Source organism: Theropithecus gelada, chromosome 4, assembly GCF_003255815.1.
Source record: "Theropithecus gelada isolate Dixy chromosome 4, Tgel_1.0, whole genome shotgun sequence".
Taxonomy (NCBI): domain Eukaryota; kingdom Metazoa; phylum Chordata; class Mammalia; order Primates; family Cercopithecidae; genus Theropithecus; species Theropithecus gelada.
Window position 1 is genome coordinate 35,743,379 of NC_037671.1, and position 25,974 is coordinate 35,769,352.

The following is a 25,974-nucleotide window of genomic DNA, read 5'->3' on the forward strand; positions in this document are numbered from 1 at the left end:
GAGAAAAAGAGTGTGTGTGTGTGTGTGTGTGTGTGTGTGTGTGTCTCTCCACCTCTTTGGTTTCCCCCTTCTTGGCTCTGCCCCTCTGCTTCTGAGACCAGCCCTCCCACTTTCTCCCAGCTGTGTGTGTGTGTGTGTGTGTGTGTGTGTGTGTGTGCACGCGTGCTTGCACTGTACCTGTGGGAGCAAGGAAGACAAACTGGTATTAGGGTTCCTATCCCCCTTTCCTCGCCTCTGGAGACTTCCCTTTTCCCTATCCCACTTTCATCCAGGGACTATCTACCAGCTGAGGGATGAGTAGGTAGAACTGACCCTGCCCCAACCCACCCCATCCCCATTTCCCCCCCAGCAAGGCTTCCTGAGCCGACGGCTAAAAAGCTCCATCAAACGAACGAAGTCACAACCCAAACTTGACCGGACCAGCAGCTTTCGCCAGATCCTGCCTCGCTTCCGAAGTGCTGACCATGACCGGTACAGGGGCTGGAGCATGTGGGATGAGATCGATGTAATGTAGGGTCTCTTGTGTGAGATGCAGAGGGAGGGGGTTATCTGTGTGCAAAGGTTGAAGGATTCAACTCAAGTTGGTTGGGGGATGTCACGGGGCAGGGGACAGAACAGAAAATAACTAGAATAGGGATCTGTGAGCAGCAGGAGAGGGGTAGAGTGGCAGAGAGAAGACAGACAGAGAGGCTGGAAAGGGAATGAAGGTGAAGCCAAGGAGTGACTCCTCAGGGACTACTCAGGCCAAGAAGGATGGGCTCTAGCCCAGGATCAAAGGAGCTGTACAGGAGGAGAGTGACCCTGGAGGAGCGTTTAAGGAATGCAGGGAAGGGGTTGGTAGGTCAGTGAGCAATAGGCTCTAGGTGGAAGGGTGTCAGGGAAGGTCAGGAAATACAGGGCAGCAGGTTGGAGCGGGGCTGGGGGTGGCTGAATGAATGGATGATGGCTAGGGCTCAAGGACCTCATCAGTGAAGGAAGAGAGTATAGAGCATGGCAGAGAAGGGAGGCTGGGACAGGTGTGCAGGGTGACAGAATGGGGAGCAATCCATGGACTGAGGCATGAAGAAGCAGCCTGTAGAGACGTCCAAAGGCAGTGGCCCTGAGGCCAGGCTGAAGGAGACCTCCACTGTTTGCCTTTGTTGCCTGCCATTTGGGGTTCCTATCTGGGTTTCCCCCTCACCCAGTCACTCCCTAGGGAGAACCATGCCCTCCCTTTCCACCACGTCTGGCCACCCACAGGATTGGGCAGGTAGGGAGGTTGGGATAAAGTGAGTTACACCTTTCCCTGCCCCCCTCCCATGTTGCCAGAGCTGGATTTGGGGCCGGCAGGGGGTGAGGGCATGGTATTCCTGGCCGCGGGGGCGGGGGGGCCGGGGGCCGGGGGAGCGTCGCGCTGACGGCAGCCAGAGCCTGCGATGACGGGGCTGCTATAAATAACTTCTTGGAGGCTCCCACACCCGAGCTCCCCTCCCGCTTTCCCACTGCTCTCTACTCTTCATCCCCTGCCCATCTCCATACCGCTTGCTATCCTACCCCTCATTATTCCATGCCCCCAGTCCCCTTTATCTTCTGCCCTCCTGCAGTGATTTTTTTGCATTCCATCCCCTCTTAGCCCCCACCTCAGTTCTCCTGGCCACCTCTCCAGTTGGCCCTCCTTCTCTTCTCCTGTCCTCTGTCTTGCTGCACATACCTTTGTCTTCCCCTTTCTCCTTGCCCTACCTTCTCTTCTTCCCTAGTCCCCATATTCTGTCTTTTATCCTCATTCAGCTCTTTTTTGCCCTCAGCTTTCTCCTATTTCATATGCTTTTCCCTCACTCTTTCCCCTGGTTCTGCTAAAACTTGTTCTCTTATGCTATGTTCATTCATTCTTTGAATCATTAAATGTTTATTAGGCACTAGCTGTGTGCCAGGCCCAGGCTAGACATATCTCTTCTCTGTGCCTTCACTTCTTTACTTCCACTTTTTCCTTTTTTTTTTTTTTTTTTTTTTTGAGACGGAGTCTCGCTCTGTAGCCCAGGCTGGAGTGCAGTGGCCGGATCTCAGCTCACTGCAAGCTCCGCCTCCCGGGTTCACACCATTCTCCGGCCTCAGCCTCCCGAGTAGCTGGGACTACAGGCGCCCGCCACCTCGCCCGGCTATTTTTTGTATTTCTTAGTAGAGACGGGGTTTCACCGTGTTAGCCAGGATGGTCTTGATCTCCTGACCTCGTGATCCGCCCGTCTCGGCCTCCCAAAGTGCTGGGATTACAGGCTTGAGCCACCGCGCCCGGCTCCACTTTTTCCTTTATACTGAGGCTCTGGTTTCTGGGGTTACCTGGAGGTACTACCTAGAAGTGCCCCAGGCCCACTTTGTTCTCTCCTTTTTTTTTTTTCTTTTCTGCCATGGTCCATTTCTGGGTTGAGATATTTCTAGGTATCCCCAGTCCTCACAATCCCTTAGGTGTGAGATGGTTGGAGTTTCTTTTTTTTTTCCTTTTTTTAAAAATAGAGATAGGGTCTCACTGTGTTGCCCAGACTGGTCTCGAACTTCTGGGCTCAAGTGACCCTCCCATCTCGGCCTTTGAAAGTGTTGGGATTACAGGCGTGAGCCACCAGGCCCAGGTGGAGCAGGGGAGTTCCTTAAAGGATTCTCATTTCTCTCACATCCCTCATGTCCTTCCTGAGATAGGCAGGGTTTCTTTCAGTGCCTGTCTGGGAAGGGTGTTCAGGGAGCCTTCTCTCCAAGTCTCCATCCTGGAACAGACTGATGGTGCAGGATCCCTATGTGTCTAAGAAGAGTAGTGGGGCCGGGCGTGGTGGCTCATGCCTGTAATCCCAGCACTTTGGAAGGCTGAATCACGTGAGGTCAGGAGTTTAAGACCAGCCTGACCAACAGGGTGAAACCGTGTCTCAACTAAAAATACAAAAAAAAAAAAAAAAAAAGAAAGAAAAAGAAAAACAATTAGCTGGGTGTACTGAGGCAGGAGAATCGCTTGAGCCCAGGAGGCAGAAGTTGCAGCGAGCCGAGATCACACCACTGTACTCCAGCCTGGGCAACAGAGCAAGACTCTGTCTCAAAAAAAAAAAAAAAAAAGAGTGGGGGGCCCTGATCCCCTCCTCTCCTGAACCTCCTGCTTGCCAGGGCCCGGCTGATGCAAAGCTTTAAGGAGTCGCACTCTCATGAGTCCTTGCTGAGTCCTAGCAGTGCAGCTGAGGCATTGGAGCTCAACTTGGATGAAGATTCCATTATCAAGCCAGTGCACAGCTCCATCCTGGGCCAGGAGTTCTGTTTTGAGGTACTGGGTCTAGTGGGCTGGGGAGGGCCAAAGGAAAGGGGCAATGGAAGGTGGGGGGCAGATAGGTCTAGAGAAAGTGGCACAGGTGGGGACATCAAGGAAACAAACTTCTGGGACTGGAAGAAAGGAGGATAGGCCAGGGAGGAAGAGAAAGTAGCAGAGTCTCCTTCCCTCTGTAGCCCTTTCCCTCAACTCCACACTCCTTTCTAGGTAACAACTTCATCAGGAACAAAATGCTTTGCCTGTCGGTCTGCAGCTGAAAGAGACAAATGGATTGAGAATCTGCAGCGGGCAGTAAAGCCCAACAAGGTATTGGGGAATAAAGGGGACATAACCTGTGCAGGGCAAAGGTTGCGCCAACATGGAAAGTTGGGGGCCTAGGGAGGAAAGTGAGTTAAAGGAGGAGAGGCTTGGAGAAGGAGAGGATTGAAGTACAGGGTACCTGGACAAGAAGGGGGAGACCCCCATTATTCTGAGTCCCCCATTTCTTTTCTCTTTCTGTACTTTCTGTACTGCTACCCTGCCTTACGATCTCTTTCCCTGCCATATAAGTCGTAGACTTACAGAGTTGACGGGGCTCTGGAAATCCTTTAGTCTAGCTTCCCTGCAGGCAGGAATGCTTCACTAAAACCCCACAGGACACATAAAATACACTTAGCCAAGTCTCTGTACCTTGGTTTCCTCTCTAAGACAGAGGGAACTGTCTTAGGGTTGGATTAAATGATCTCTAAGTTCCCTTTGGCACATAAATTCTATGAGTCTGTGTTCTTCCCAAAACTTCATGCTTTCAGTTCTGTCAGCTATTCTCTGTATCCCAGTTTCTAGCAAGCTTACAGTCGTAGTCACCCTCCTCTGGGGGGAACTCTTGTGTCTTGATGTCCTTAAAGACTCAACCCAAGATGCTGACATGATCTGACCCATGCAGAGTACAAACACCATGTTCTTTTTCCACACACTGCAATATCACCTGAGCCTTCCCATTAGCTTGTGCTCAATTGTATCCCCCCAGGCCCTTATACCAACTGTCAAGCCTTACTCATTCTTTTTTTTTTTTTTTTTTTTTTTTTGAGACTGAGTCTTACTCTGTCACCCAGGCTGGAGTGCAGTGGTGTGATCTTGGCTCACTACAACCTCTGCCTCCCAGGTTTAAGCAATACCTGTGCCTCAGCCTCCCCAGTAGCTGGGATTACAGGCATGCACCACCACACCTGACTAATTTTTGTATTTTTAGCAGAGACAAGATTTCACCATGTTGGCCAGGCTAGTCTCAAACTCCTGACCTCAAGTTGTCTGCCTGCCTCAGCCACCCAAAGTGCTAGGATTACAGGCATAAGCCACCACACCTGGCCAAGCTTTACCCATTCTATATACAATTCTTTTTTCACAATTTCTGATAGTCTCTGCAGGACTTTCCAGTTCCCTTTAAATTCTACGTTAATATTTTTGGCTTGTTATTCCAGCTTTAAAACTCTTTCCAATACTGTTTGTGTTGTCTAGTGTATGAACTACGCTTCTAGAGTAGTTTCCTGGGGCTGCTATAACAAACTGCTACAAACTTGGTCACATTAAACAACAGAAATTTATTCTTTCACACAGTTCAGGAGACTGGAAGTCCAAAAGCAAGGTATCAGCAGGGCCATGCTCCTTTTGATGCTGTAGCAGGGAATCCTTCCTTGCCTCTTCCTAGCTTCTGGAGGTTGCCAGCAGTCCTTGGCATTCCTGGGCTTGTAACTGCATATGTCTAATTTCTGCCTCCATCTTCATGTAGCTGGCTTCCTTTTGTGTGTCTCTGTATCCTGTATCTCTATGTCTCCAAATCTCCCTCTCCATATAAAGACATCAATTTTTATAAGGTGGATTAAGAGTCAACTCTAATTCAGTATGGCCTTTTTTTTTTTTTGAGATGGAATTTCGCTCTTGTTTCCCAGGCTGGAGTGCAGTGGCATGAGCTCAGCTCACTGCAACCTCCGCCTCCCAGGTTCAAGTGATTCTCCTACCTCAGCCTCCCGAGTAGCTGGGATTACAGGCACGTGCCACTATGCCCAGCTAATTTTTTTTGTATTTTTATTAGAGACAGGGTTTCACTATGTTGGCCAGGCTGGCTCGAACTCCTGACCTCAGGCGATCCACCACCTCAGCCTCCCAAAGTGCTGGGATTACAGGAATAAGATACCGTGCCTGGCCTCTTCTTAATTTGATTACATTTGCAGGGATCCTGTTTCCGAATAAGATCACATTCACAGGTTCAGGGTAGACATGAGTTTTGGTGGGATACTGTTCAACCCAGTACACCGTCTCACCTATGATTGCTGTCTGTATCCCACTTTCTTACTGTCTCTCCTCTTTTGGTGTCTCTCTGTCCCTTCCCCTTTTAACATCGTGCCCACCCCACCATGCCAGGACAACAGCCGCCGGGTAGACAATGTGCTAAAGCTGTGGATCATAGAGGCCCGAGAGCTGCCCCCCAAGAAGCGGTACTACTGCGAGCTCTGCCTGGATGACATGCTGTATGCACGCACCACCTCCAAGCCCCGCTCTGCCTCAGGGGACACCGTCTTCTGGGGCGAGCACTTCGAGTTTAACAACCTGCCGGCTGTCCGTGCCCTGCGGCTGCATCTGTACCGTGACTCAGACAAAAAGCGCAAGAAGGACAAGGCGGGCTATGTCGGCCTGGTGACTGTGCCGGTGGCCACCCTGGCTGGGCGCCACTTCACAGAGCAGTGGTACCCTGTAACCCTGCCAACAGGCAGTGGGGGATCTGGGGGCATGGGCTCGGGAGGGGGAGGAGGTTCGGGGGGCGGCTCAGGGGGCAAGGGCAAAGGAGGTTGCCCGGCTGTGCGGCTGAAAGCACGTTACCAGACAATGAGCATCTTGCCCATGGAGCTATATAAAGAGTTTGCAGAGTATGTCACCAACCATTATCGGATGCTGTGTGCAGTCTTGGAGCCTGCCCTGAATGTCAAAGGCAAGGAGGAGGTTGCCAGTGCACTAGTTCACATCCTGCAGAGTACAGGCAAGGCCAAGGTGAGTGTTGTGCCCTCAGGGAAAGGTGACTTGGGAATGGGCACTTGCTTGGGGGTTAGTGAGGACAGGGCAAATTCACGAGATTGGGTTGTGCAGAGGCTGACACTTGGATTTTCCTGGGCCTCAGGACTTCCTTTCAGACATGGCCATGTCTGAGGTAGACCGGTTCATGGAACGGGAGCACCTCATATTCCGCGAGAACACGCTCGCCACTAAAGCCATAGAAGAGTATATGAGACTGATTGGTCAGAAATACCTCAAGGATGCCATTGGTATGGCCCACACTTAGGCCCTCTTCTTCCCAAACCTGCCAGATGTCCACCCCAGATCCCAAGTCCACCCTTCCACAGCTTGATACTTCCTAACCCAGAGTCCTAGGACTCCAGCCTCCAACACCTGATTCTGCAATTTCCCCAACCCTGGCCACCCCCTTCCCTGCCCTTGAAAAGTGTGACCACACCCTCTTGTGCCGCCACCCCCCAGGAGAGTTCATCCGTGCTCTGTATGAGTCTGAGGAAAACTGCGAGGTAGACCCTATCAAGTGCACAGCGTCCAGTTTGGCAGAGCACCAGGCCAACCTGCGAATGTGCTGTGAGTTGGCCCTGTGCAAGGTGGTCAACTCCCACTGGTGAGACTGGGAACGCTGGGCTGGGGGGCCAGGGTCGGGGGAATTATGTGTTCATCTGTTCATCTATCTGTCCATCCTCAAAGAGGACTGAGAACCATTTATGGGCAAAGCATTGTTCTAGGCACTATAGAGCAAACAGGTGAAAGAGGTGTGGTCCCTGCCCTCAGAGGGCCTCCACCAGAATGAGTGGGGACAAATTAGAAAAAAAAAAAGCCACAGAGTCATAATGGTGTGTAAGTTCTGAGTAAGGGTCCCCCCACCTCTGTGTGATAGAAGGTCAGAGAGAAGGCAGAGCTTTAATTGAGATAAGCGGGGAAGAGGTGCCCCATTGGGTAGACTTTGAAGACTGGTTTAGGTTCTGATATGTGGACATAGTTGGCAAGAAAGACATTTCAGAAGAAGGCTGTGAGAAAGGCACATGTGTGATGGTGAAAAGGCCCAGGAGTTATCAGGGGACATTAGAGTAGCTTAGTAGCAATTACATCAGGTTTAGTGGAGCATGTGCCTCATGATGGGGAGTGGTGGGAGAGATGTCTGGGCAGGAAGATTAGCTTTAGAAACTGGAAGGCCTCAAGGAGTCTGAGGTCATTGGTAGGCCTTGGGATGCCATTAAAGGTATCAGAAGTATTATGATTTAGAAGATTAATCCATAGGCTGGGCACGCTGGCTCATGCCTGTAATCCCAGCACTTTGGGAGGCCGAGGTGGGCAGACCACTTGAGGTCAGGAGTTCAAGACCAGCCTGACCAACATGGAGAAACACTGTCTCTACTAAAAATATAAAATTAGCTGGATGTGGTGGTGCATGCCTGTAATCCCAGCTACTTGGGAGGCTAAGGCAGGAGAATCGATTGAACCCAGGAGGCGGAGGTTGCGGTGAGCCAAGATCACGCCATTGCACTCCAGCTTGGGCAACAAGAGTGAAACTCTGTCTCAAAAAAAAAAAAAAAAAAAAAAAGATTAATCCATAAGTAGACTATATGTAGTAGAATAGAGGGGTGTATGTGGGGGGATGACTGGAGTAGAGCCAGCTGGGGGTTGGGAGGCATGAAAGTCAGATCCTGAATCAGAACAGTGACAGAGTTAGGAAGGAGCTACTGGAAGGACCCTCTGAGGAAAGGATCAGTAGGAATTGTCAGCTTATTGGAAAAGAGGGAGCATATCTGCGGGGAGTCACGGATGACTCAAGAGGCCATGAGGCTGGTGATTGGGAGACCTGTGGCCTCATTGACAACCAGGAAAGTCAGGAGGAGGAGCCAGTTGGAGGTGTGGGGGCGGTGGTGAGCTCTGCTTTACACCAGTCGAGTTTAAGGTGTCAGTGGGACATTGAAGTGGATCTGGGAGGTGGGGGGAGTGAGCTCTGAGCCATTCCAGGGACTGGGGATCATGCCTGGGGCACCTCCATCCCCATTTCCCTGGAATCCAGAAGAGTTGGGGGGTCCGAGCTCCCTGTACCTCAAGTGACCCTCCATCTCTCTCCCATCTCTGTCTCTCCCTGGTGTCTGTTTTTCTTCTCCTCCTCTCCTTGTCTCTCTCCCACACCCCTCCATCTCTCTCCCATGTGTCTCTCCCCTCACCTTCTCTCCCCCTCCATTTCTCTCTCCCTAATCTGTCTGTTCCCTCTGCCATGGCCCCCTTCTTCAAGCAGCCTCCCATCTTGCTCCTGCGGTCCCTCCTTCCCTGTCTCTCTCACCTCTGTTTCCACACCCTCACCTCCTACCACCCCCCTCAGCATGTTCCCTGGAAGCTGAGGGTCTCTGGGGCTCAGTCCCGGTCTCTCTCTTTCTCTCTCTCTCTCTCTGTCTCCCCGCCCCTTCCCCCCAGCGTGTTCCCGAGGGAGCTGAAGGAGGTGTTTGCTTCGTGGCGGCTGCGCTGCGCAGAGCGAGGCCGGGAGGACATCGCAGACAGGCTTATCAGCGCCTCGCTCTTCCTGCGCTTCCTCTGCCCAGCGATTATGTCGCCCAGTCTCTTTGGGCTTATGCAGGAGTACCCAGATGAGCAGACCTCACGCACCCTCACCCTCATTGCCAAGGTCATCCAGAACCTGGCCAACTTTTCCAAGTGAGGGAAGCTTCAGGAGGGGGCAGGGCAGGGCGTGGCAGGGCTGGGGGTGGGCAAGAAGGGTCTCCTGAGTCCCCAGAGATCCTGAGATGGGGAGGCTATGACACCTTCTCTGTGTGTGTGTCTGTGACCTTTATCTTCTGGATTCTTGGCTAGGTTTACCTCAAAGGAGGACTTTCTGGGCTTCATGAATGAGTTTCTGGAGCTGGAATGGGGTTCCATGCAGCAGTTCTTGTATGAGATCTCCAACCTGGACACGCTAACCAACAGCAGTAGCTTTGAGGGTTACATCGACTTGGGCCGAGAGCTCTCCACACTGCATGCCCTGCTCTGGGAGGTGCTGCCCCAGCTCAGCAAGGTCAGCAGATCCCCTCTTTGCCCTATCCCCACATGACTCCAGAGGTTCCTGGAGCCTAAGAAACTACCCTTTGAAGATTTTTTTTCTCCCCTTGTTCCCCGAGGTGTCACCACTACCATCCCAGCTCAGACCCCCTCCACCTGTACCCTCAGAGGCCCTCTTAGAGCTGGGCACTGAGCCCCCAGGTAACAGCCTCACCCTTCCAGGAAGCCCTCCTGAAGCTGGGCCCACTGCCCCGGCTCCTCAATGACATCAGCACAGCTCTGAGGAACCCCAACATCCAAAGGCAGCCAAGCCGCCAGAGTGAGCGGCCCCGGCCTCAGCCCGTGGTACTGCGGGGGCCATCGGCTGAGATGCAGGGCTACATGATGCGGGACCTCAACAGGTGAGCACCCTGGGACAGCCAGGCCTATGCCCTAGGAGCCCTTCTCCTGTTCTAAATACTCCTCATTGGGCCCCACACGCATCTCTCTAGGGCTTGAAAAAAAGGAAAAAGCACCAAGTTCTCAGGGAAGACTGGTAAGGAGACAGGTATAGTCAGTGGTAGGCTGAGAGCCCTTTACAGCCTGAGGGAGTGAGAGATGTGGAGCTTTAGAAAGAGGGCTGAGGCTCCACCAACTCACGGCTTAGTTGTAAGCCTAGAGCATCCCTGCTGCAAGCTCTGATTTGCTGTCCCTCTGCTTGCCTATGCTTGTCCCCAGGCTGAGGTTCAGCCAGCACGTCATGTCAGCTATGTGTCAAAATATTCAAACATCTCAGTAATAGCTAGTGAATAAGCACTTCCCCTAGCCCCCAACCAAAACCTCACAGACCTCCCCATGATCCAGCACTTAGAGCAGTGGCAGCAGAAGCCTAGTAGGGCCTGCAGCCTGCTCCAGAGTCCCAGCCTCAATTCCCATGGGTGGTGCCCGTGCCTCATTTGCTGCTCATTATTTTGATGATGGCCTTGCTTGTTCCTCTGCCCGTGTCTTCCTCCATGACACCATACCCATGCCACCATTCCCGCCTCTCCTTTCATTTGTCCACATCTTTCTCCTTCTCTGTCTGTGCTCGCCCCTCTTTCCATCTCTCTCCAGCTCCATCGACCTTCAGTCCTTCATGGCTCGAGGCCTCAACAGGTGAGGGGCTCTCCCCTCCCCCGCCCTCCTCTCCTCTCCTGTCTGTTCCCTCTCCTGCTCCACTGGCCTTCGCCCTACTCCTCTCCTCCTCCATGGACCTCATCTCCTCCATATCTGCCCAGCCCTGTCCCCATTCCTTCTCTTGCTGCCCCCATCTCCCCTCCTCTAGGCCTCACCCCCTTCCCGGAGGGGCCCTGTCCTTTCCCTTTACCCACCTGTCCCCTCCCATCCTCCCTGCCTTCCCTCTTCAGGGCTGCCACTGCTAGCTCTCAGCCCTTCCCTCTGGGTCCCACTTTTCACCCCAAGGCCTATGCCAGACCACAGCAAGGCTCAATTGCTAGGAGCCCCAACCTTACCTTCTGCTTGTGTGCCCCCTTCCTTTCTGACAGCTCTATGGACATGGCTCGCCTCCCATCCCCAACCAAGGAAAAGCCACCCCCACCACCGCCTGGTGGGGGTAAAGACCTGTTCTATGTAAGCCGTCCACCCCTGGCCCGTTCCTCACCAGCATACTGCACGAGCAGCTCGGACATCACAGAGCCAGAGCAGAAGATGCTGAGTGTCAACAAGAGTGTGTCCATGCTGGACTTACAGGGCGATGGGCCTGGTGGCCGCCTCAACAGCAGCAGTGTTTCGAACCTGGCAGCCGTAGGGGACCTGCTGCACTCAAGCCAGGCCTCGCTGACAGCAGCCTTGGGGCTACGGCCTGCGCCTGCTGGACGCCTCTCCCAGGGGAGTGGCTCATCCATCACGGCAGCTGGCATGCGCCTCAGCCAGATGGGTGTCACCACAGACGGTGTCCCTGCCCAGCAACTGCGAATACCCCTCTCCTTCCAGAACCCTCTCTTCCACATGGCTGCTGATGGGCCAGGTCCCCCAGGCGGCCATGGCGGGGGCGGTGGCCATGGCCCACCTTCCTCCCATCACCACCACCACCACCATCACCACCACCGAGGTGGAGAGCCCCCTGGGGACACCTTTGCCCCATTCCATGGCTATAGCAAGAGTGAGGACCTCTCTTCCGGGGTCCCCAAGCCCCCTGCTGCCTCCATCCTTCATAGCCACAGCTACAGTGATGAGTTTGGACCCTCTGGCACTGACTTCACCCGTCGGCAGCTTTCACTCCAGGACAACCTGCAGCACATGCTGTCCCCTCCCCAGATTACCATTGGTCCCCAGAGGCCAGCCCCCTCAGGGCCTGGAGGTGGGAGCGGTGGGGGCAGCGGTGGGGGCAGCGGGGGCCAGCCACCTCCATTGCAGAGGGGCAAGTCTCAGCAGTTGACAGTCAGCGCAGCCCAGAAACCCCGGCCATCCAGCGGGAATCTATTGCAGTCCCCAGAGCCAAGTTATGGCCCCGCCCGTCCACGGCAACAGAGCCTCAGCAAGGAGGGCAGCATTGGGGGCAGCGGGGGCAGCGGTGGCGGAGGGGGTGGGGGGCTGAAGCCCTCCATCACCAAGCAGGTAGGTGAAGGCAGGAGGAAGGCAGGCTGGGTCACGACAGGGAGGGAAGAAGGAGATTGGAGGGGTGGGGTTGGAACAGAGTCTGTGGCCTGAAGTTACAATCTTCTTGCCTCCTTTTGGCCATTAAATGTGTATAGAGGGCCTGCTATGTGCCATGTGCTATGCCAGGCACTAAGGATATGGCACTGAACCCTCTTAGCACTCTCATTCCAGAGGGGATTAATCCATAAGTAGCGTGGGGGTGACTGGAATAGGGCCAGTTGGGGGCTTGGAGGCATAAAAATCAGATCCTGAATCAGAACAGTAACAGGAGAAATTCTCTGGCATTCAACTCACATCTCTGGCATTCAGAGGTGATAAAGGCTACAGCAGGGCAATAGGACTGGGACTGTCATCTCCTTTGGCTGTGCTGTTGCCCTCTAAATGTACCCTGCTTTTTCCTACTTTTCCTTTCTCTGTTCGCCCTCACTGTGCCTTGTCCCAGCATTCTCAGACACCGTCCACATTGAACCCCACAATGCCAGCCTCTGAGCGGACAGTGGCCTGGGTCTCCAATATGCCTCACCTGTCGGCTGACATCGAGAGTGCCCACATCGAGCGGGAAGAGTACAAGCTCAAGGAGTACTCAAAATCGATGGATGAGAGCCGGCTGGATAGGGTACGGTGGGCTCTACCAGCTCCAAGCCCCAGTGTTTCCTTTTACCCACAGGGGAGATCTCTAGTCACTTCCAAGGGAAACCTCCAGGGTCAGGTAGTTATGGTAGAAAAAAAAGGCAAAGACGTGATTACCTCTTGAGAAGCCTTCAGTCCATCTGGGGAGACCAGATACACACAGTTGTTAAAAGTCACTTTCAACTCTATTTTGTAGGTTATATATATCGTAGACTATCTGGGGATCATCTATTTTAGGCTTACCTCCATATTCTTCCCCAGGAGGAACATAAGCCCTGGCTCCTGTGACTGCTTAGGAAAGGAAATGTTACTTTACTGGCAGTAGGAGCTAATAAATTGGGTGGGGATGGAGGAGGATGCAGTTATATTACAAGTGATGTCTGGCCTACCCAGTCACTGTCCCATGGGCATAAGTTACTCAGTGGGCAGAGGATGCATGTGGTAAAGTAGTATGTATCGGTCATGTGTGAAAAGGCCATCCAGACCCTCACTTGGTGGAGGCTGAGGGCAAGGGGCACCAAGAGCTCTGGGGCACACACAGATAACTTAGCAGAAAGTTACTTGAGGAAGCTGTTGCTCCTAGGGCCTGAGGAAGAGGGTGGCTGCAGGATTAGGTCATATATAAACAACATATGACCCTAACATGGGGAAGTGGTTTTTGAGCATAGGAAATGTGGGGACTGACTCAAATGGGCTTGACCAGCAAATTTAATGAGAATTAAGCCCTAATATTAGCCCAAATGCAGCCACCGTAGGAAGTTAATTCACATCTCTCCTCTGCATGTAGAAGGGTTGGTGATACATGTCTGTATCCTCTTCAGAGAATGAGGAAATAGTCTTTTGAATCATTTTTTTTTTCTGTTCTGTGCTTCAGATGAGGAAACCTTGTTGAGAAAGGCTGTAGACTAGCACTATCCAATATAACTTTCTGCAGTGATGAAATGTTCTGTAATCTGTACTGTTCACATGTGGCTAGTTGTGATTCAGGAACTGAATTTTTAGCTCTATTTAATTTTAATTTTGTAATTTTTTTTAGACAGGGTTTTGCTCTGTCACCCAGGCTGGAGTGCAGTGGTGCAAATGTGGCTTGCTGCAACCTCTGCCTCCTGGGCTCAAGGCATCCTCCCACCTCAGCCCCCTGAGTAGCTAGGACTACAAGGTCGTGCTACCATGCCCGGCTGGTTTTTCTTTTTTTTCTTTTCTTTTTTTTTCTTTTTTTTGTAGAGACGGGGTTTTGCCACGTTGCCCAGGCTGGTCTAGAACTTGTGAGCTCAAGTAATCTACATGCTTCAGCCTCCCAAAGTGCTGGGATTCCAAGTGTTGAGCCACCGTGCCTGGCCTAAATTTTAAATAACTACATGTGGGCTGGTGGCTCTTACATTAGACAGCACAGCTGTAAACTCTAGAGCCAATAGGGCAGATAAAATGACTCTTCTGAACTCTTCCAGCTCTGGAATTCCTAGATTCTCAGTCTAGAATTCACTTGTAGACCCCCTATCCTTGGCTCCTTGACAGAGCCAAGGAGAGGGTCACATGGAGGACAACACCTGCCTTTCCCCCATCAATTGCCTTTTCTTCCTGTGTCTCCAGCATGTGTTCTGGGGCCTGGCTTAGGGCTGAAGAGTCACCCTATTTTTAATTTCTGAGCACAGTTACTCAAGGTGTGCTTGTGAGTCTAGGTTTCTGTGTGGATCTTCATGAAGTGCCATACATAGACCTCAGGGTGTGGGAGTCTGTGACCTTGCTCTATTTTGAGGGAGCCTCAGCACCATGGCAGGTTCTTCTCAAAAGCAGGTGTGTGGATATGATCCACAGGCAGGGAAGGGGTTGGGGAAGGCAGCGGGATGTCCCTTACCATGCAGTGGCTGTGCTCAGCAGACAGGGATGGAGGCTGGGTGGTGGGCTTGGGGTGGGGCGCCCCTCACAGTGCGGGGTCGTGTGCCCGGCGGGCAGGTGAAGGAGTACGAGGAGGAGATTCACTCACTGAAAGAGCGGCTGCACATGTCCAACCGGAAGCTAGAAGAGTATGAACGGAGGCTGCTGTCCCAGGAAGAACAGACCAGCAAAATCCTGATGCAGTATCAGGCCCGACTGGAGCAGAGTGAGAAGAGGCTAAGGCAGCAGCAGGCAGAGAAAGATTCGCAGATCAAGAGCATCATTGGCAGGTGAGGGGCGGCCTGGGGAGGGGGTTGTGAGGGAGAGCTTGAGGCTGAAGAAAGCAAGTGGGCGAGCGACTACTGACTCCCATCCCAAACTCAGGAACCCACCAGGAGAGCCCACCACTCTCCTCCCCGGGAAGCCACCCACCCACTATCACCAGATGGAGAGAAACCGCAACCTGCTTAGTGCATTAAATATCCCTTTACTAAACCCTGACCTCTCTTCTGATAGAGTAGCTTCAGAAGCCCTTGGAAAATGTACCTGTTCCTGTCCAACCATCACTGCATTTGCATTCACCCTAGGCCAGGACTCCCCACTGGTTATTCTCAACTTAACCTGTGATGTTCATCCCAAACCTAAGCAGGGCTCCCTAGCCAGAGTAGCCCCTGCCCTTCCTGGGCAGACCCTCCCTCTCTAGCCTTGGAAAGGTGTTCTGTAGAAAGGGTCTTTTAGCCTGTGTATGTTTTCAGCTGCTCCAGCAAGCCCTGGGCTCCAAAGAGGGTATCCTCAGCAAAGAGGTCAATTACCTTCAGAGTGGTGGGGTTGCGGGGAGGGGGGTGCCCCTGGGCCCCACTCCAACCAGAGCCACCTCTATTTTGATCCATTCTAAATGTATTTTATATAAGATTTAATTAGAAGAAAAGGACTTCTTGAAATATTTTTTTAAAACCACTGCTCTAATTGATATCCTTTATGAGAAATCACTTTGAGGATCTTCACAGTGAGGTGACATGGGGGATGCAGAAGCCAGGTCCTCAGCCATGGAAGGTCTGGGGAAGGGGCACTACTGTCCTGATTGGGAAGATGGAGGCCTGGAGGTGTCTGGATGGTAGAAGTCTTTGAGGCACAGAAAGCTGCCTTAGCAGGGAGGTGTAAGGGTTCCTGGGAGGAAGGTGGAGAGCATGATCCTGAGTAACAGGGAGTCTTGTGTCATGGCAATGGAGGGACTCTGATTCTGAGGGATAAGGATGCCTGAGGCTTTTCCAGAGAGCTGTGGGGTTCCATGGGCAGGCTCTGAGCCTGTGCCCGCCACTAACCCCACTGAAGCCCGTCCCTTCAGGCTGATGCTGGTGGAGGAGGAGCTGCGCCGGGACCACCCCGCCATGGCTGAGCCGCTGCCAGAACCCAAGAAGAGGCTGCTCGACGCTCAGGTGGAAATTACAATGTCATTTATCTTCTCTGTGTCCCATCCCCATCCATCCCACTGTCTTTCGTGCACTCACTACACCAGCCACCCAGCCCCATCACCATCTGTCTCTCATAGTCTGCAGTTTGTCCACTGGCTGCTCCTGGCAGCCCCCTAGTGACCCCATCTTCATTCCATCGTCTGTGCCTTTGTCACTCCTAGCAGCGTCAGCCCAACTCCTGTGCCTTCCCATCCAGTCTTCCCACTCCTGTCTGCATCTCGGGACCTTCTCTACCAGAACCTTGGTCTTTCTGCCCCTAGACCCCACCTAGTTCCGTGAACCCCTGCCCCTTCTTTGCCCACTCCTTTTCAACGCATGTTGTTCAGCTTCCTCTGAGCTCTTGGGCCAGAGGGCTAGAAGCTGCTATTTTCTGGAATAGAGCACAGGGCAGTATGATCTGTAGTTTCCCTAGGCCCTGGCCGGTACCCTGAAAACTTGGGGACCCCATCACCTCTGTTCTCTTGGCTCCCCAATTTTCCTGTCTCCTTGGCAGCTCCTGCATAGCTTCCTCTTCCTGACTCTTCAGATCTTGAAGGCCTTCCATCCTGTAACCTCCCTTTTCCCTCAGAATTTAAGTCCAGGCTCCCTTTGGCCTCCCTCCGGCCTCCCTCCCACTCTGGCCCTCACACCTTCCCAGCTGCCTGCTGCCCAGCCTCTCTTCTCAAAAGCCAGCTTCTAGGACCTCCCTTCTGCACCCTTACCCCTTGCTTTCCCAAAATTCTGCTCATTTTCCTACCCATACTCCTCTTTCCTCTGCTCTGACTGCTAGGCTCCCCCTGCCTGCCATGCCCCCGCCAAGGCTCCTGACCCCATGACCCCACTCTCTCCCACTGCAGCTCCTCATCAGGTAATTCTCCTGGTTCCGCTTTGGCCACGGGCGGAGGACACAGGGGGAGGTGACTCCGGACCACTGCAGGTTGGTCATGAAGCCCACTCCCTCCAACACCTCTGGAGCCTCTCCCCTCTCACTGCTGCCCTCCACACCCAGAGAACCTCCACAGACTCCAGCCCTCCGACACCTCCTGTACAGACCCATCTCCCAAGACACCACCCAAAGACAGCATTTGCTGCTGCTTCCCAGAACTGTCCAACAATACCTTAGCAACACCAAGAGTTGGGCCCTAGATGGGCCCAGCACATTCACAGGTCACATCCACTTCCCTGCAAAACCTACCCCCTCCCAGCCTCCTCCTGACTCTAAGCCCTCCTCTTCCTCTACCTCTCCAGTGTATGTCTGTCACCCCCCCATTTCACCAGAGTGTCCTTAGGGGCTGGGGGTGGGTTTGTTAATGGGGTGGAGGCGATGATGGGTTGGAGGACCTTGGCTATAGGGGCTGTGCTGACTGCAGCAGGTAGGTTGGGTTTTCCTCTTCCTTCCCTAACATTGGTTCTCTACCCTCCTTTCCACTCCTCACCTGATTCTCTCTCTTCCTCCTCCTCACATCTGTGAGGCAGAAGGCATCTGGAGCTCATATTGGCCCCCGTTGGGTGGGAATTAGGAGTGGGTAATTAACTCAGGGAGACTTGGGATATCCTGGAAAAAATGCTATTGAGATGTCCTGACATTAGGCACGGTGGGTGGAACAAGAAGGAGCAAGAAAGGAACCTCAGGCAGATGTTAGGACATGGACTTGACCATGTGGCCTGGGAGTTTAGAAATGGGGAGAGACATCCTCCTAGATCAGATCGTGGGCTCAGTAGGCATGTTGATTCCCAGGCAGAGGTGCCAGGAACAGCATGGTAAAGAACGTACTCTCAGAGCTCACATCCCCAGGTTGCTGATGCCACTCACTCCCCCTCTCCTGCCATTGAGTGGCCTTGCCGGACACATAACCCTACCTAAAAAGCCAGTAAATGAGAACCTGTCAGCTACAGACATTATTTCTGAGATGCGATTTTCTTTGGGATTGAGCTGTAGTGGGCAGTGGCTCCTTACACTGTAATTTTAACTCTGTCTGCCCAGCCTCTCTGTCAAAGTAGCTGGTGATCTATAAACAGATGCTAAAAGGCACCAGGGGACTTTGCCATTTAAAGGACTCCTGCAGTGAATTCTTTTGTAAAATGGATAATGGCACCCTAATTTATCCACTTTCTAAATTTGGGTCTAGGGGGGTGTCTGGGGCATGCTTATGTGCTGTCACCAGCAGACAAACAGGGAATAGAATATGGGGGTTCCTTTCCTGCTCTCCCGCCATACTCAGGATACCCTACCATAAGTGATTTCCTCTCACTGACTTGCAGAAAATGTGTGAGATACCCAGCAAGCTAAGAAGGCAGTTTTGCTGGGTATCTCATTCCCAAGGCTGGGGTTTGGGCAACCTGAGAGGTTAGCTCCTTAATCCTAGGATGGAAGGGAGAGCTTACATAGAAGCTTTTACTTGGAAGGTTTTGTATCTTAAGGTCAGACATAGCTATATTGCCAAGCCTAAATGCCATGTAGCCCAAGTAATAATTTGGATATTTGTTCTAAACCACTTGTGGTAGATATTGGTCCCTCTGCAACTCAGCCATTAATTAAAAATTAGTTCTGAGCCTGAATTTTAAAAAGCCAAGTGTTGCCCCCAGCACCCCCCACACACATACCCGGATATGTACAGTACAAACCCCAGATAATTACAACAGCCAAAGAAGAGAGAAGGAAGTGAATTTCCCAACCAGAAGTGTAGGGAAATTCAGATGGCTTTCTTTTCTCCCAGCAGAGGAACAGAACTAAGGGCAGGAACCAGGAGTTGGTCCAGCAGCTACAGGAGGTGATGAGAGTAGGACCAGGGGTAGGAGTTGGGTCTGGTACCCCTCACCCTCTAATTGGGAGCCCAGGGAGAAGGACTGAAAAGAAGATGGGAGTGGAAAAGAATAAAGCCGGCTTCTGCTTCCCAGGGATGCAGAGATTGGGGCATGCTGTGTCTGCAGAAGCTCCTAGTCATTTCTGCCATAATTGTGAGAGAGAGGGGCAGCCCTCCCATAAGATTTTTCCCTTCCCGTATCACTTCCCTGAATCCCCTTCCTCTCCCCCCAGTACAGTTAAACCTCTCTCTAATTTGGAATGTTATATTTGAGAAGATGGCCACTGTGAATAAGTGACAAAACTGAATGACAGTGTCTATTTAATGAAATGCATGTCTTCAAAATATATACAGTAAGTAGAACTCGATGAACAAGGCTTTTTCCACTCCTCAGGGAGCATGCATTAATGAATAGATATGATTCAAAAGTCTGTTTTCTGGTATGGGTTAAATATCCCCTCCTACAGACATATTTCCACCACTAATTTGCTTAGTACACCTTTTCTTCACAGATAAAGGAAAACTCAAGCTCAGTTTTTGTTCAAATTACGAAGAAATTCCAAATCCACAGGGGTTTGGATTAATGAGGTTTTGCTGTACTGCCTCCCCTTATTCCTTAACATGAAGTTCCCCACCTAGGATTGGGGATGGGTGGGAGGGGGTTTCAAGAGGAGGAGGGTGGAATGGGCAGGAATATACATAGGTGAAGCCAGAGAAGGGTTAGGTTGGGGGTGCGGTGGGAACTTCCTGCTTTGATCTGGTTTCCTGGTGTGACACTCTGGGTTAAAGGCTTGAAGGCCCCTGTTAGGAGTCTAGGGGTGAGATTCTCTTCTCTCTGATCCCAGAGGACGTTAACTTCTACTGCAGGTGAGAAACAAAATAGGAGGATGGTGGGGACTGTCCTGGGAGGAGGAGGTGGTCCATGGCTTGTGGTGTGGGCTGGCTATAGGGGAGGCCACTGCTAGGGGACTGGCATCCAGGCCCCCTTGAAGCGTCTCAATAAGTCCGCGCTCTCCTTTTTGGTGTCTTGCAGGAGAGGCAGCTTCCCCCCTTGGGTCCAACAAACCCGCGTGTGACGCTGGCCCCACCGTGGAACGGCCTGGCCCCCCCAGCCCCACCACCCCCACCCCGGCTGCAGATTACGGAGAACGGCGAGTTCCGAAACACCGCAGACCACTAGCCCACCCAGCATCACAGACCTTCTCTTCCTTTCCTGTGCACCCCACCCTGTAACAGCACCAACCACCAGGACTGGACATCACCGAGGAACAGCGGGATTGCCTCCCCGAATGCCTCCCTGGGAGGCACACTGATTGCCCCCCCCCCCCCCCCCCACTGCACCATTTCCAGGAGGGAGAGTGGGGACCCTCAGCCGCCCCCTTTTCCTTCCCATTGGGGTGCTGCCCTCTCTTTGACCCCCAGGGACCCTTGCCCCAGGACACCGCCTACCCCACACAGACCCCTTCACTCCGGGGTGCTATCCCCATCCTCTGCCTCATCGTTCCCCTGAGCACTGGGGGACAGACCCTCACCCCCACCCTGGGGGTGTGGCACCTCCAAACTTTCAACTTCAGGGTGATTTTTTTTAGCAGTAACCAGAGCTGACAATCTAACTCCCCTCCACCGCCCCATTTTGGCCTCCCCTGCCCCCCTTGTTATGGGGAGGGGACCCCAGGTGAGGGGGCCCTATTACCCCTTGATTTCTCAGGAGCGTCTGGGGGGGCTCAGCACGCACAAACTCCTCCTCCTACCCCTCTTAAATTTACTCCCTCCCCACCCAGAACCCAGATGGGGTGGAGGGGGCCACCGGGGCAGGGAGGGGGCGGCAAGGGGGGAATGGGAGTTGTCTCCCCTTCTCCCCACACCTGATCTGCTCTCGGCTGGTCCCAGAGCGGGGTGAGGGGGCTTATGCCCCCCCCTCCCCCAGTGTGTTGGGTGGGGTGGAATTGAGGTTAGGGTGAGGGGTCAGGGTTTAGGAGGGTGTGTATGTTGGGAGGACAGGCTAGTTGATCTGTCCTACTCTGACACACAGCCCCCCCTGCCGCTCCCTTCTCTCTTCTTGGTCTCTACTCCCAGGGGGAGGGGGGAACTTACTCTAGGAAAAGCCATGTCTCTCTCCCCCGGGGTGGGGGGACCTGTGTTGGAGGAGGGGTGTTGGGGGGCCCCCTTCCATGACTCTGTCCCCTGGGGGAGGTAGGACGGGGCTGGGCTTCCCTCTCATCCTCCCCCTCCCAATCTCCTTCCACCTCCCTCCCTCCCGCCAGCTCCACAATTTTTCGGTGTTTCTCTGTACATAGTTCTCTGGCGGGATAGGGGAGGTAGGATGGATGGGGTTTGGGGTGGGTAGGCCATGGGAGGGGAGAAGCCCCTCCTTGGCACCCCCTCTTCCCTGACTGCTGTCCCCTACCCAGCCTTGCCCCCTTCATCCTTTTGCGTTTGGTATTGAGACTCTCCTAGACTCTACTCTTTCTTTTGTATGGACAGTTTCCCTTCAGTCCCATCCCCCTACACATACACCCAGCCGGGGCCAAATTTATACTTATATAAAAGTTGTAAATATGTGAAATTTTATCCCTGTGCCCTTTCCCCACCTCAGGCCCTAGCCCTGGACCCTCCCCAACCTTCCTTCTCTCTTCTTTGGCTGTTGTAATTATCTGGGGTTTGTACTGTACATATCCGGGGTGTGTGTGTGTGGGCTGGGGGCAACCCTTCTGTACAGAGCTTCCTGGCCCCCTCCCCCCCCGCCCCTCTGCTTCCCTCCCCACCCACTACCTTAAGGGTAGGGAGATGCTCTTCCTACCTGTTTTATTTTGTTTTCTCGTTCTCCCTCCCCACCCCACTCCCAGCCTTATCTATCCCCCCCTCGCTGTCCCCTTTTCTCCACTCCCAGCCCCATTTCCTTTTTTTCTGGAGTGTGTGGTGAAACAGAAAAAAACATGTTTAATAAACGGAGATTGTTCTTTTATCGCTGTGCCGACTTTCTTAGGCAGGGCTCTCCAGACAGACCTGTACGGTGGTAAGATCTGCTTTCTGAAAGGAAGCTGACAGCCTGAGAGGAAAACCGTACATCCCCACCTGATGCCACACTCTCCTCATAAAATGTCACTCTCCCCTCCCAATGAGAGTTTTTATATTTTAGAGCAGGAGTTCTGCACTGGCCAAACTTCTCCAGTCTCTCCCTCCCCTCACCACTGTGTCACTTAGTCTGAGGCCAGGAACAGCGGCGTTATCTGATAAAAGAATTCATGTATATATCCACATTTATCTCTTTTAAAAATCACCTAGAAGTAAGGTTTCTTTAATTGCTGGTTAAAATGCTCCTATGCAGAATAGAGGAAAGAACCTGCCTAGTTCCTTAGCAAATCTGAGTTCCAGTCCCAGGTCCACTACTATTAACTGAGTGACGCTTCCAGCCCGTTTCCCCGCCTGGAAACTAAGGACGGCAACCCCCATCCTCGCAGGGCCGGTGGGAGGACACAAGGTGATGTGGGCAAGTGCCAGGCCCACACGGTAAGTGCCCAACTAATCTTGCCCCTCTCAGGACCTACCGGGGGCGGGTGCTACACTTAATCACCGGGAAACGCAGCTTTCCGGGGCGGCTGACGGCCCGCCCCCTCCGACCGGGCTGTTCTCTCCTGGGACCTGGCTCTCGGTCCTCTGTAGCGGCGAGGACTTCGGCAGGTACCCCGGACGCCCGATACGCTGGCACCCTGGGCCAGCGCCCTCCTACTAGCACCGCCCTCCTCGTCTGCGGTAGCCAGTCAACACGAGGCTTGTAGGCTGCCCTTCCTCGATTGGCTACGCCTCTAGCTCCGCCCGCCGCACTTTGCGACGGCGTCCGGCGGGGAGGCGGCGGCTTCCGGCCTGGGACCGAGCTGTAGCGGCACTGTAGCTGCGAGGGCAGCGCCGCGTGTGTAACGGCGGGGGCGTGTCGGCGGGAAGGACAGCGGGGCCGGGACTCCCGGTGTCCGGGTGACCGCGGTTTCCCGGGAGCAGGCCTCTGTGGGCACTGTGAGGCGGAACGGAGCGGCGGGGCAGGAGCTGTTCTGGGCAGGTGAAGACAGGCTCGTGGCTGAAGGACCTCCTTCGCATCTTCCACAGGGGCTGGAAGTTACAACCCCGGTTGGTGTTTGGTGGTGGTGGTGGTTTGTTTGTTTTTGCTTTCTTGGTGTGCTGGACTGATTTGCAGAAACCGCCACTGACTTAAAAGTTTCCAGTTATTGCTCGTGGGGGGAGGGGGTTGTTTGAAGAGATGTGGCTCCCTTTATCCAGGGCTTCTGTGACCTCCATCTTTTTCCTCTGCAGCCTTCATCCCGCGTGGAGTCTACCCCCAGGCCCCTCTCCTCTTCCCAATTCTTCTCACCTTCGAGGAGGCCATGGAAACCCCAACGCCTTTGCCGCCCGTACCCGCCTCCCCGACCTGCAACCCAGCCCCACGGACAATACAGATCGAGTTCCCGCAGCATAGCTCATCGCTACTGGAATCTCTGAACCGCCACAGGCTAGAGGGAAAGTTCTGTGATGTGTCCCTCCTGGTGCAGGGCCGGGAACTTAGGGCTCATAAAGCAGTGTTGGCTGCTGCCTCTCCTTACTTCCATGACAAGCTGCTTCTGGGGGATGCACCTCGTCTCACTCTGCCGAGTGTCATTGAAGCCGATGCCTTCGAAGGGCTGCTCCAGCTCATTTATTCAGGGCGTCTCCGCCTACCACTGGATGCTCTTCCTGCTCATCTCCTTGTGGCCAGTGGCCTTCAAATGTGGCAAGTCGTAGACCAGTGCTCAGAGATTCTTAGAGAATTAGAAACTTCAGGTGGTGGAATTTCAGCCCGTGGAGCAAACTCCTACCATGCCCTTCTTTCCACTACATCCTCTACAGGAGGCTGGTGCATTCGCTCTTCGCCTTTCCAGACCCCAGTACAGTCCTCTGCTTCCACTGAAAGCCCTGCTTCCACTGAGAGCCCTGTGGGAGGGGAGGGAAGTGAACTGGGAGAAGTGCTGCAAATTCAGGTAGAAGAAGAAGAGGAGGAGGAGGAAGAAGATGATGATGAGGACCAGGGGTCAGCCACACTCTCTCAGACTCCTCAGCCCCAGAGAGTATCAGGGGTTTTTCCCCGTCCTCATGGACCCCACCCACTGCCCGTGACTGCTACTCCCCGAAAGCTTCCAGAGGGTGAGAGTGCACCAGTTGAGCTTCCTGCCCCTCCTACTGCACTGCCCCCTAAAATCTTCTACATTAAGCAGGAACCCTTCGAGCCTAAGGAGGAGATACCAGGAAGTGGAACTCAGCCTGGAGGAGCAAAGGAGGAAACCAAAGTGTTTTCTGGAGGGGACACTGAAGGGAATGGGGAGCTAGGGTTCTTGTTGCCTTCAGGGGCAGGGCCAACATCTGGGGGAGGGGGTCCATCCTGGAAACCAGTGGATCTTCATGGGAATGAAATCCTGTCAGGGGGAGGAGGACCTGGGGGAGCAGGCCAGGCTGTGCATGGGCCTGTGAAGCTAGGGGGGACACCCCCTGCAGATGGAAAACGCTTTGGTTGCCTGTGTGGGAAGCGGTTTGCAGTGAAGCCAAAGCGTGACCGGCACATCATGCTGACCTTCAGCCTTCGGCCTTTTGGCTGTGGCATCTGCAACAAGCGCTTCAAGCTGAAGCACCATCTGACAGAGCACATGAAGACCCATGCTGGAGCCCTGCATGCCTGTCCCCACTGTGGCCGTCGTTTCCGAGTCCATGCCTGTTTTCTCCGCCACCGGGACCTGTGCAAGGGCCAGGGCTGGGCCACTGCCCACTGGACTTACAAGTGACTGCTGAGGCTATATACTAGCTTCTAGAATGAAATAACCACTGCTGCTGATGGGTACTTTTCCCTCACTACCATGGCACACCAGTCATGGATCATGTAATCATGCCAAGAGAATAGATACATTGATACATTATGGACCTCTTGTTCTTAGATATGGGCCTCTCAGCCTGGCAGATGTGGAAACTCAAATTTCTCATCCCACTCCAGGTTTTGGCTAGCCAACCCTGCAGGAAAGCGGTTTATAGGCCATTCATACTTAAGTTGATCACTTGCCCATGGTGGACATTTTTGTAGTGGTGATGTCCATTAAGGAAACCAGATTTTCAATTATTTAGTGAGAGAAGAATTAGAGCAAAAGACAGTGGTAAATGTTTTATTCCGTCTCCATGAGGAATTAAAGGAGTTGGTCTCCACCTACGGATACATTTGATTTAGAGCTTGAGTAATTCAGAGGCTAAGCTCTAAACTTTTTTCTCTCTCATTGCTGGAATGATTTAAGCAGAATTCCTTTTGTGTACTTTTAAAATTGTATCTTTCCAGGAGCCCCTCAGATTGTACCTTGCTTTCTCACCAGTAGACACCTTTCCAACACTTTTTTAATGTTGTAGTTGAGCACTTTAACAAGTTGAGCATTCCATGTTTCATTCTTAGAACCTTCTTTAATAGAGGGTATTCCCTCAACAGCCTGTGCCTCTGGTCTACCTTTGACCACCACTGGTAACTCATATATTGGTCACAATGACTGGAATGTGACTAGTGATCTCAGGAGATGGCACTGTCCTAAAGTGCTCTCAGGGTGGCACCACTGCTCTCTGAACAAGTTGCCTTGGTCAGAGGGACTCAGGTTTGGGACAGCACAAGCTGAAGGCTGGCAAGTAACTTGCATAATAGGACCATACCTCTTCCTTTCCCATCCCACCCACATATGATAGACAGCCCCTCTGTGGAGATACGGAGGGGATAGATATTGGAATTGGGTGTGGGACTTGCAGTTACTTAATATTTTTGAATAAACTGTGCCCTGAAACCTAAACTGATAGTGGACTGGATTGAGTAATTTGTGTGGGAGAGAGAGTGAGAACGGAGCTGCAGAGCCTTGGATGTGTTCCCTAGGTGGCTAGGTTATGTTGATGGGGAAGGAATGGGATGGTTTCACACTGGTGCCAAGAACACTCTTCTGGACTTGGGCCCTAACCTGTTACCTGATAACCTTGAGTAGGTTGCCTTACTTTTTTTTTTTTTTTTTTTGAGGCAGAGTCTCACTCTGTTCCCCAGGCTGGAGTGCAGTGGCACAATCGCGGGCTCACTGCAACCTCTGCCTCCCGTGTCCAAGCGATTGTCCTGCCTCAGCCTCAGTAGCTGGGGTTACAGGCACCCGCCACCACGCCTGGCTAATTTTTTTGTATTTTTAGTAGAGATGGGGTTTCACCGGGTTAGGCAGGATGGTCT

The 25,974-nt window shown here is 53.0% G+C and overlaps 2 protein-coding genes across 8 annotated transcripts in view; both read left to right on the forward strand.

Moving 5' to 3' along the window:
* Positions 1 to 21,690, forward strand: part of SYNGAP1 (synaptic Ras GTPase activating protein 1) — a 33,957-nt gene extending 12,267 nt beyond the window's left edge. The window contains exons 5-19 of one of the 3 annotated variants that reach the window (XM_025383828.1): positions 350 to 471; positions 3,121 to 3,274; positions 3,485 to 3,583; positions 5,675 to 6,298; positions 6,426 to 6,570; positions 6,782 to 6,926; positions 8,750 to 8,986; positions 9,143 to 9,344; positions 9,551 to 9,729; positions 10,421 to 10,462; positions 10,852 to 11,923; positions 12,408 to 12,581; positions 14,549 to 14,760; positions 15,816 to 15,906; positions 19,759 to 21,690. In XM_025383828.1, coding sequence (XP_025239613.1) covers positions 350 to 471; positions 3,121 to 3,274; positions 3,485 to 3,583; positions 5,675 to 6,298; positions 6,426 to 6,570; positions 6,782 to 6,926; positions 8,750 to 8,986; positions 9,143 to 9,344; positions 9,551 to 9,729; positions 10,421 to 10,462; positions 10,852 to 11,923; positions 12,408 to 12,581; positions 14,549 to 14,760; positions 15,816 to 15,906; positions 19,759 to 19,905 — 3,645 coding nt within the window. In that variant the 3' untranslated portion in view covers positions 19,906 to 21,690. Of the gene's footprint in view, positions 1 to 349; positions 472 to 3,120; positions 3,275 to 3,484; positions 3,584 to 5,674; positions 6,299 to 6,425; positions 6,571 to 6,781; positions 6,927 to 8,749; positions 8,987 to 9,142; positions 9,345 to 9,550; positions 9,730 to 10,420; positions 10,463 to 10,851; positions 11,924 to 12,407; positions 12,582 to 14,548; positions 14,761 to 15,815; positions 16,672 to 19,758 lie in introns of those variants that run through there. The other 2 variants (XM_025383829.1, XM_025383827.1) reach the window with 2 other exon arrangements.
* A 284-nt stretch (positions 21,691 to 21,974) lies between these two features.
* ZBTB9 (zinc finger and BTB domain containing 9) lies at positions 21,975 to 25,558 on the forward strand. Of its 5 annotated transcripts, none has more exons than XM_025383835.1 (2): positions 21,975 to 22,235; positions 23,031 to 25,558. In XM_025383835.1, the coding sequence occupies exon 2, from the start codon at positions 23,102 to 23,104 to the stop codon at positions 24,524 to 24,526; it is 1,425 nt and encodes a 474-aa protein (XP_025239620.1). In that variant the 5' UTR covers positions 21,975 to 22,235; positions 23,031 to 23,101; the 3' UTR covers positions 24,527 to 25,558. The 5 variants fall into 5 exon arrangements, with proteins under 5 accessions (XP_025239620.1, XP_025239615.1, XP_025239618.1 ...); XM_025383830.1 differs by having other exon boundaries at positions 22,227 to 22,779; XM_025383833.1 differs by having other exon boundaries at positions 22,227 to 22,635.
* Positions 25,559 to 25,974: the final 416 nt, after the last annotated feature.

Coding starts and splice junctions, on each gene's coding strand:
- ZBTB9 (XM_025383835.1), top strand. CDS start 23,102: ATGGAAACCCCAACGCCTTTGCCGCCCGTACCCGCCTCCCCGACCTGC.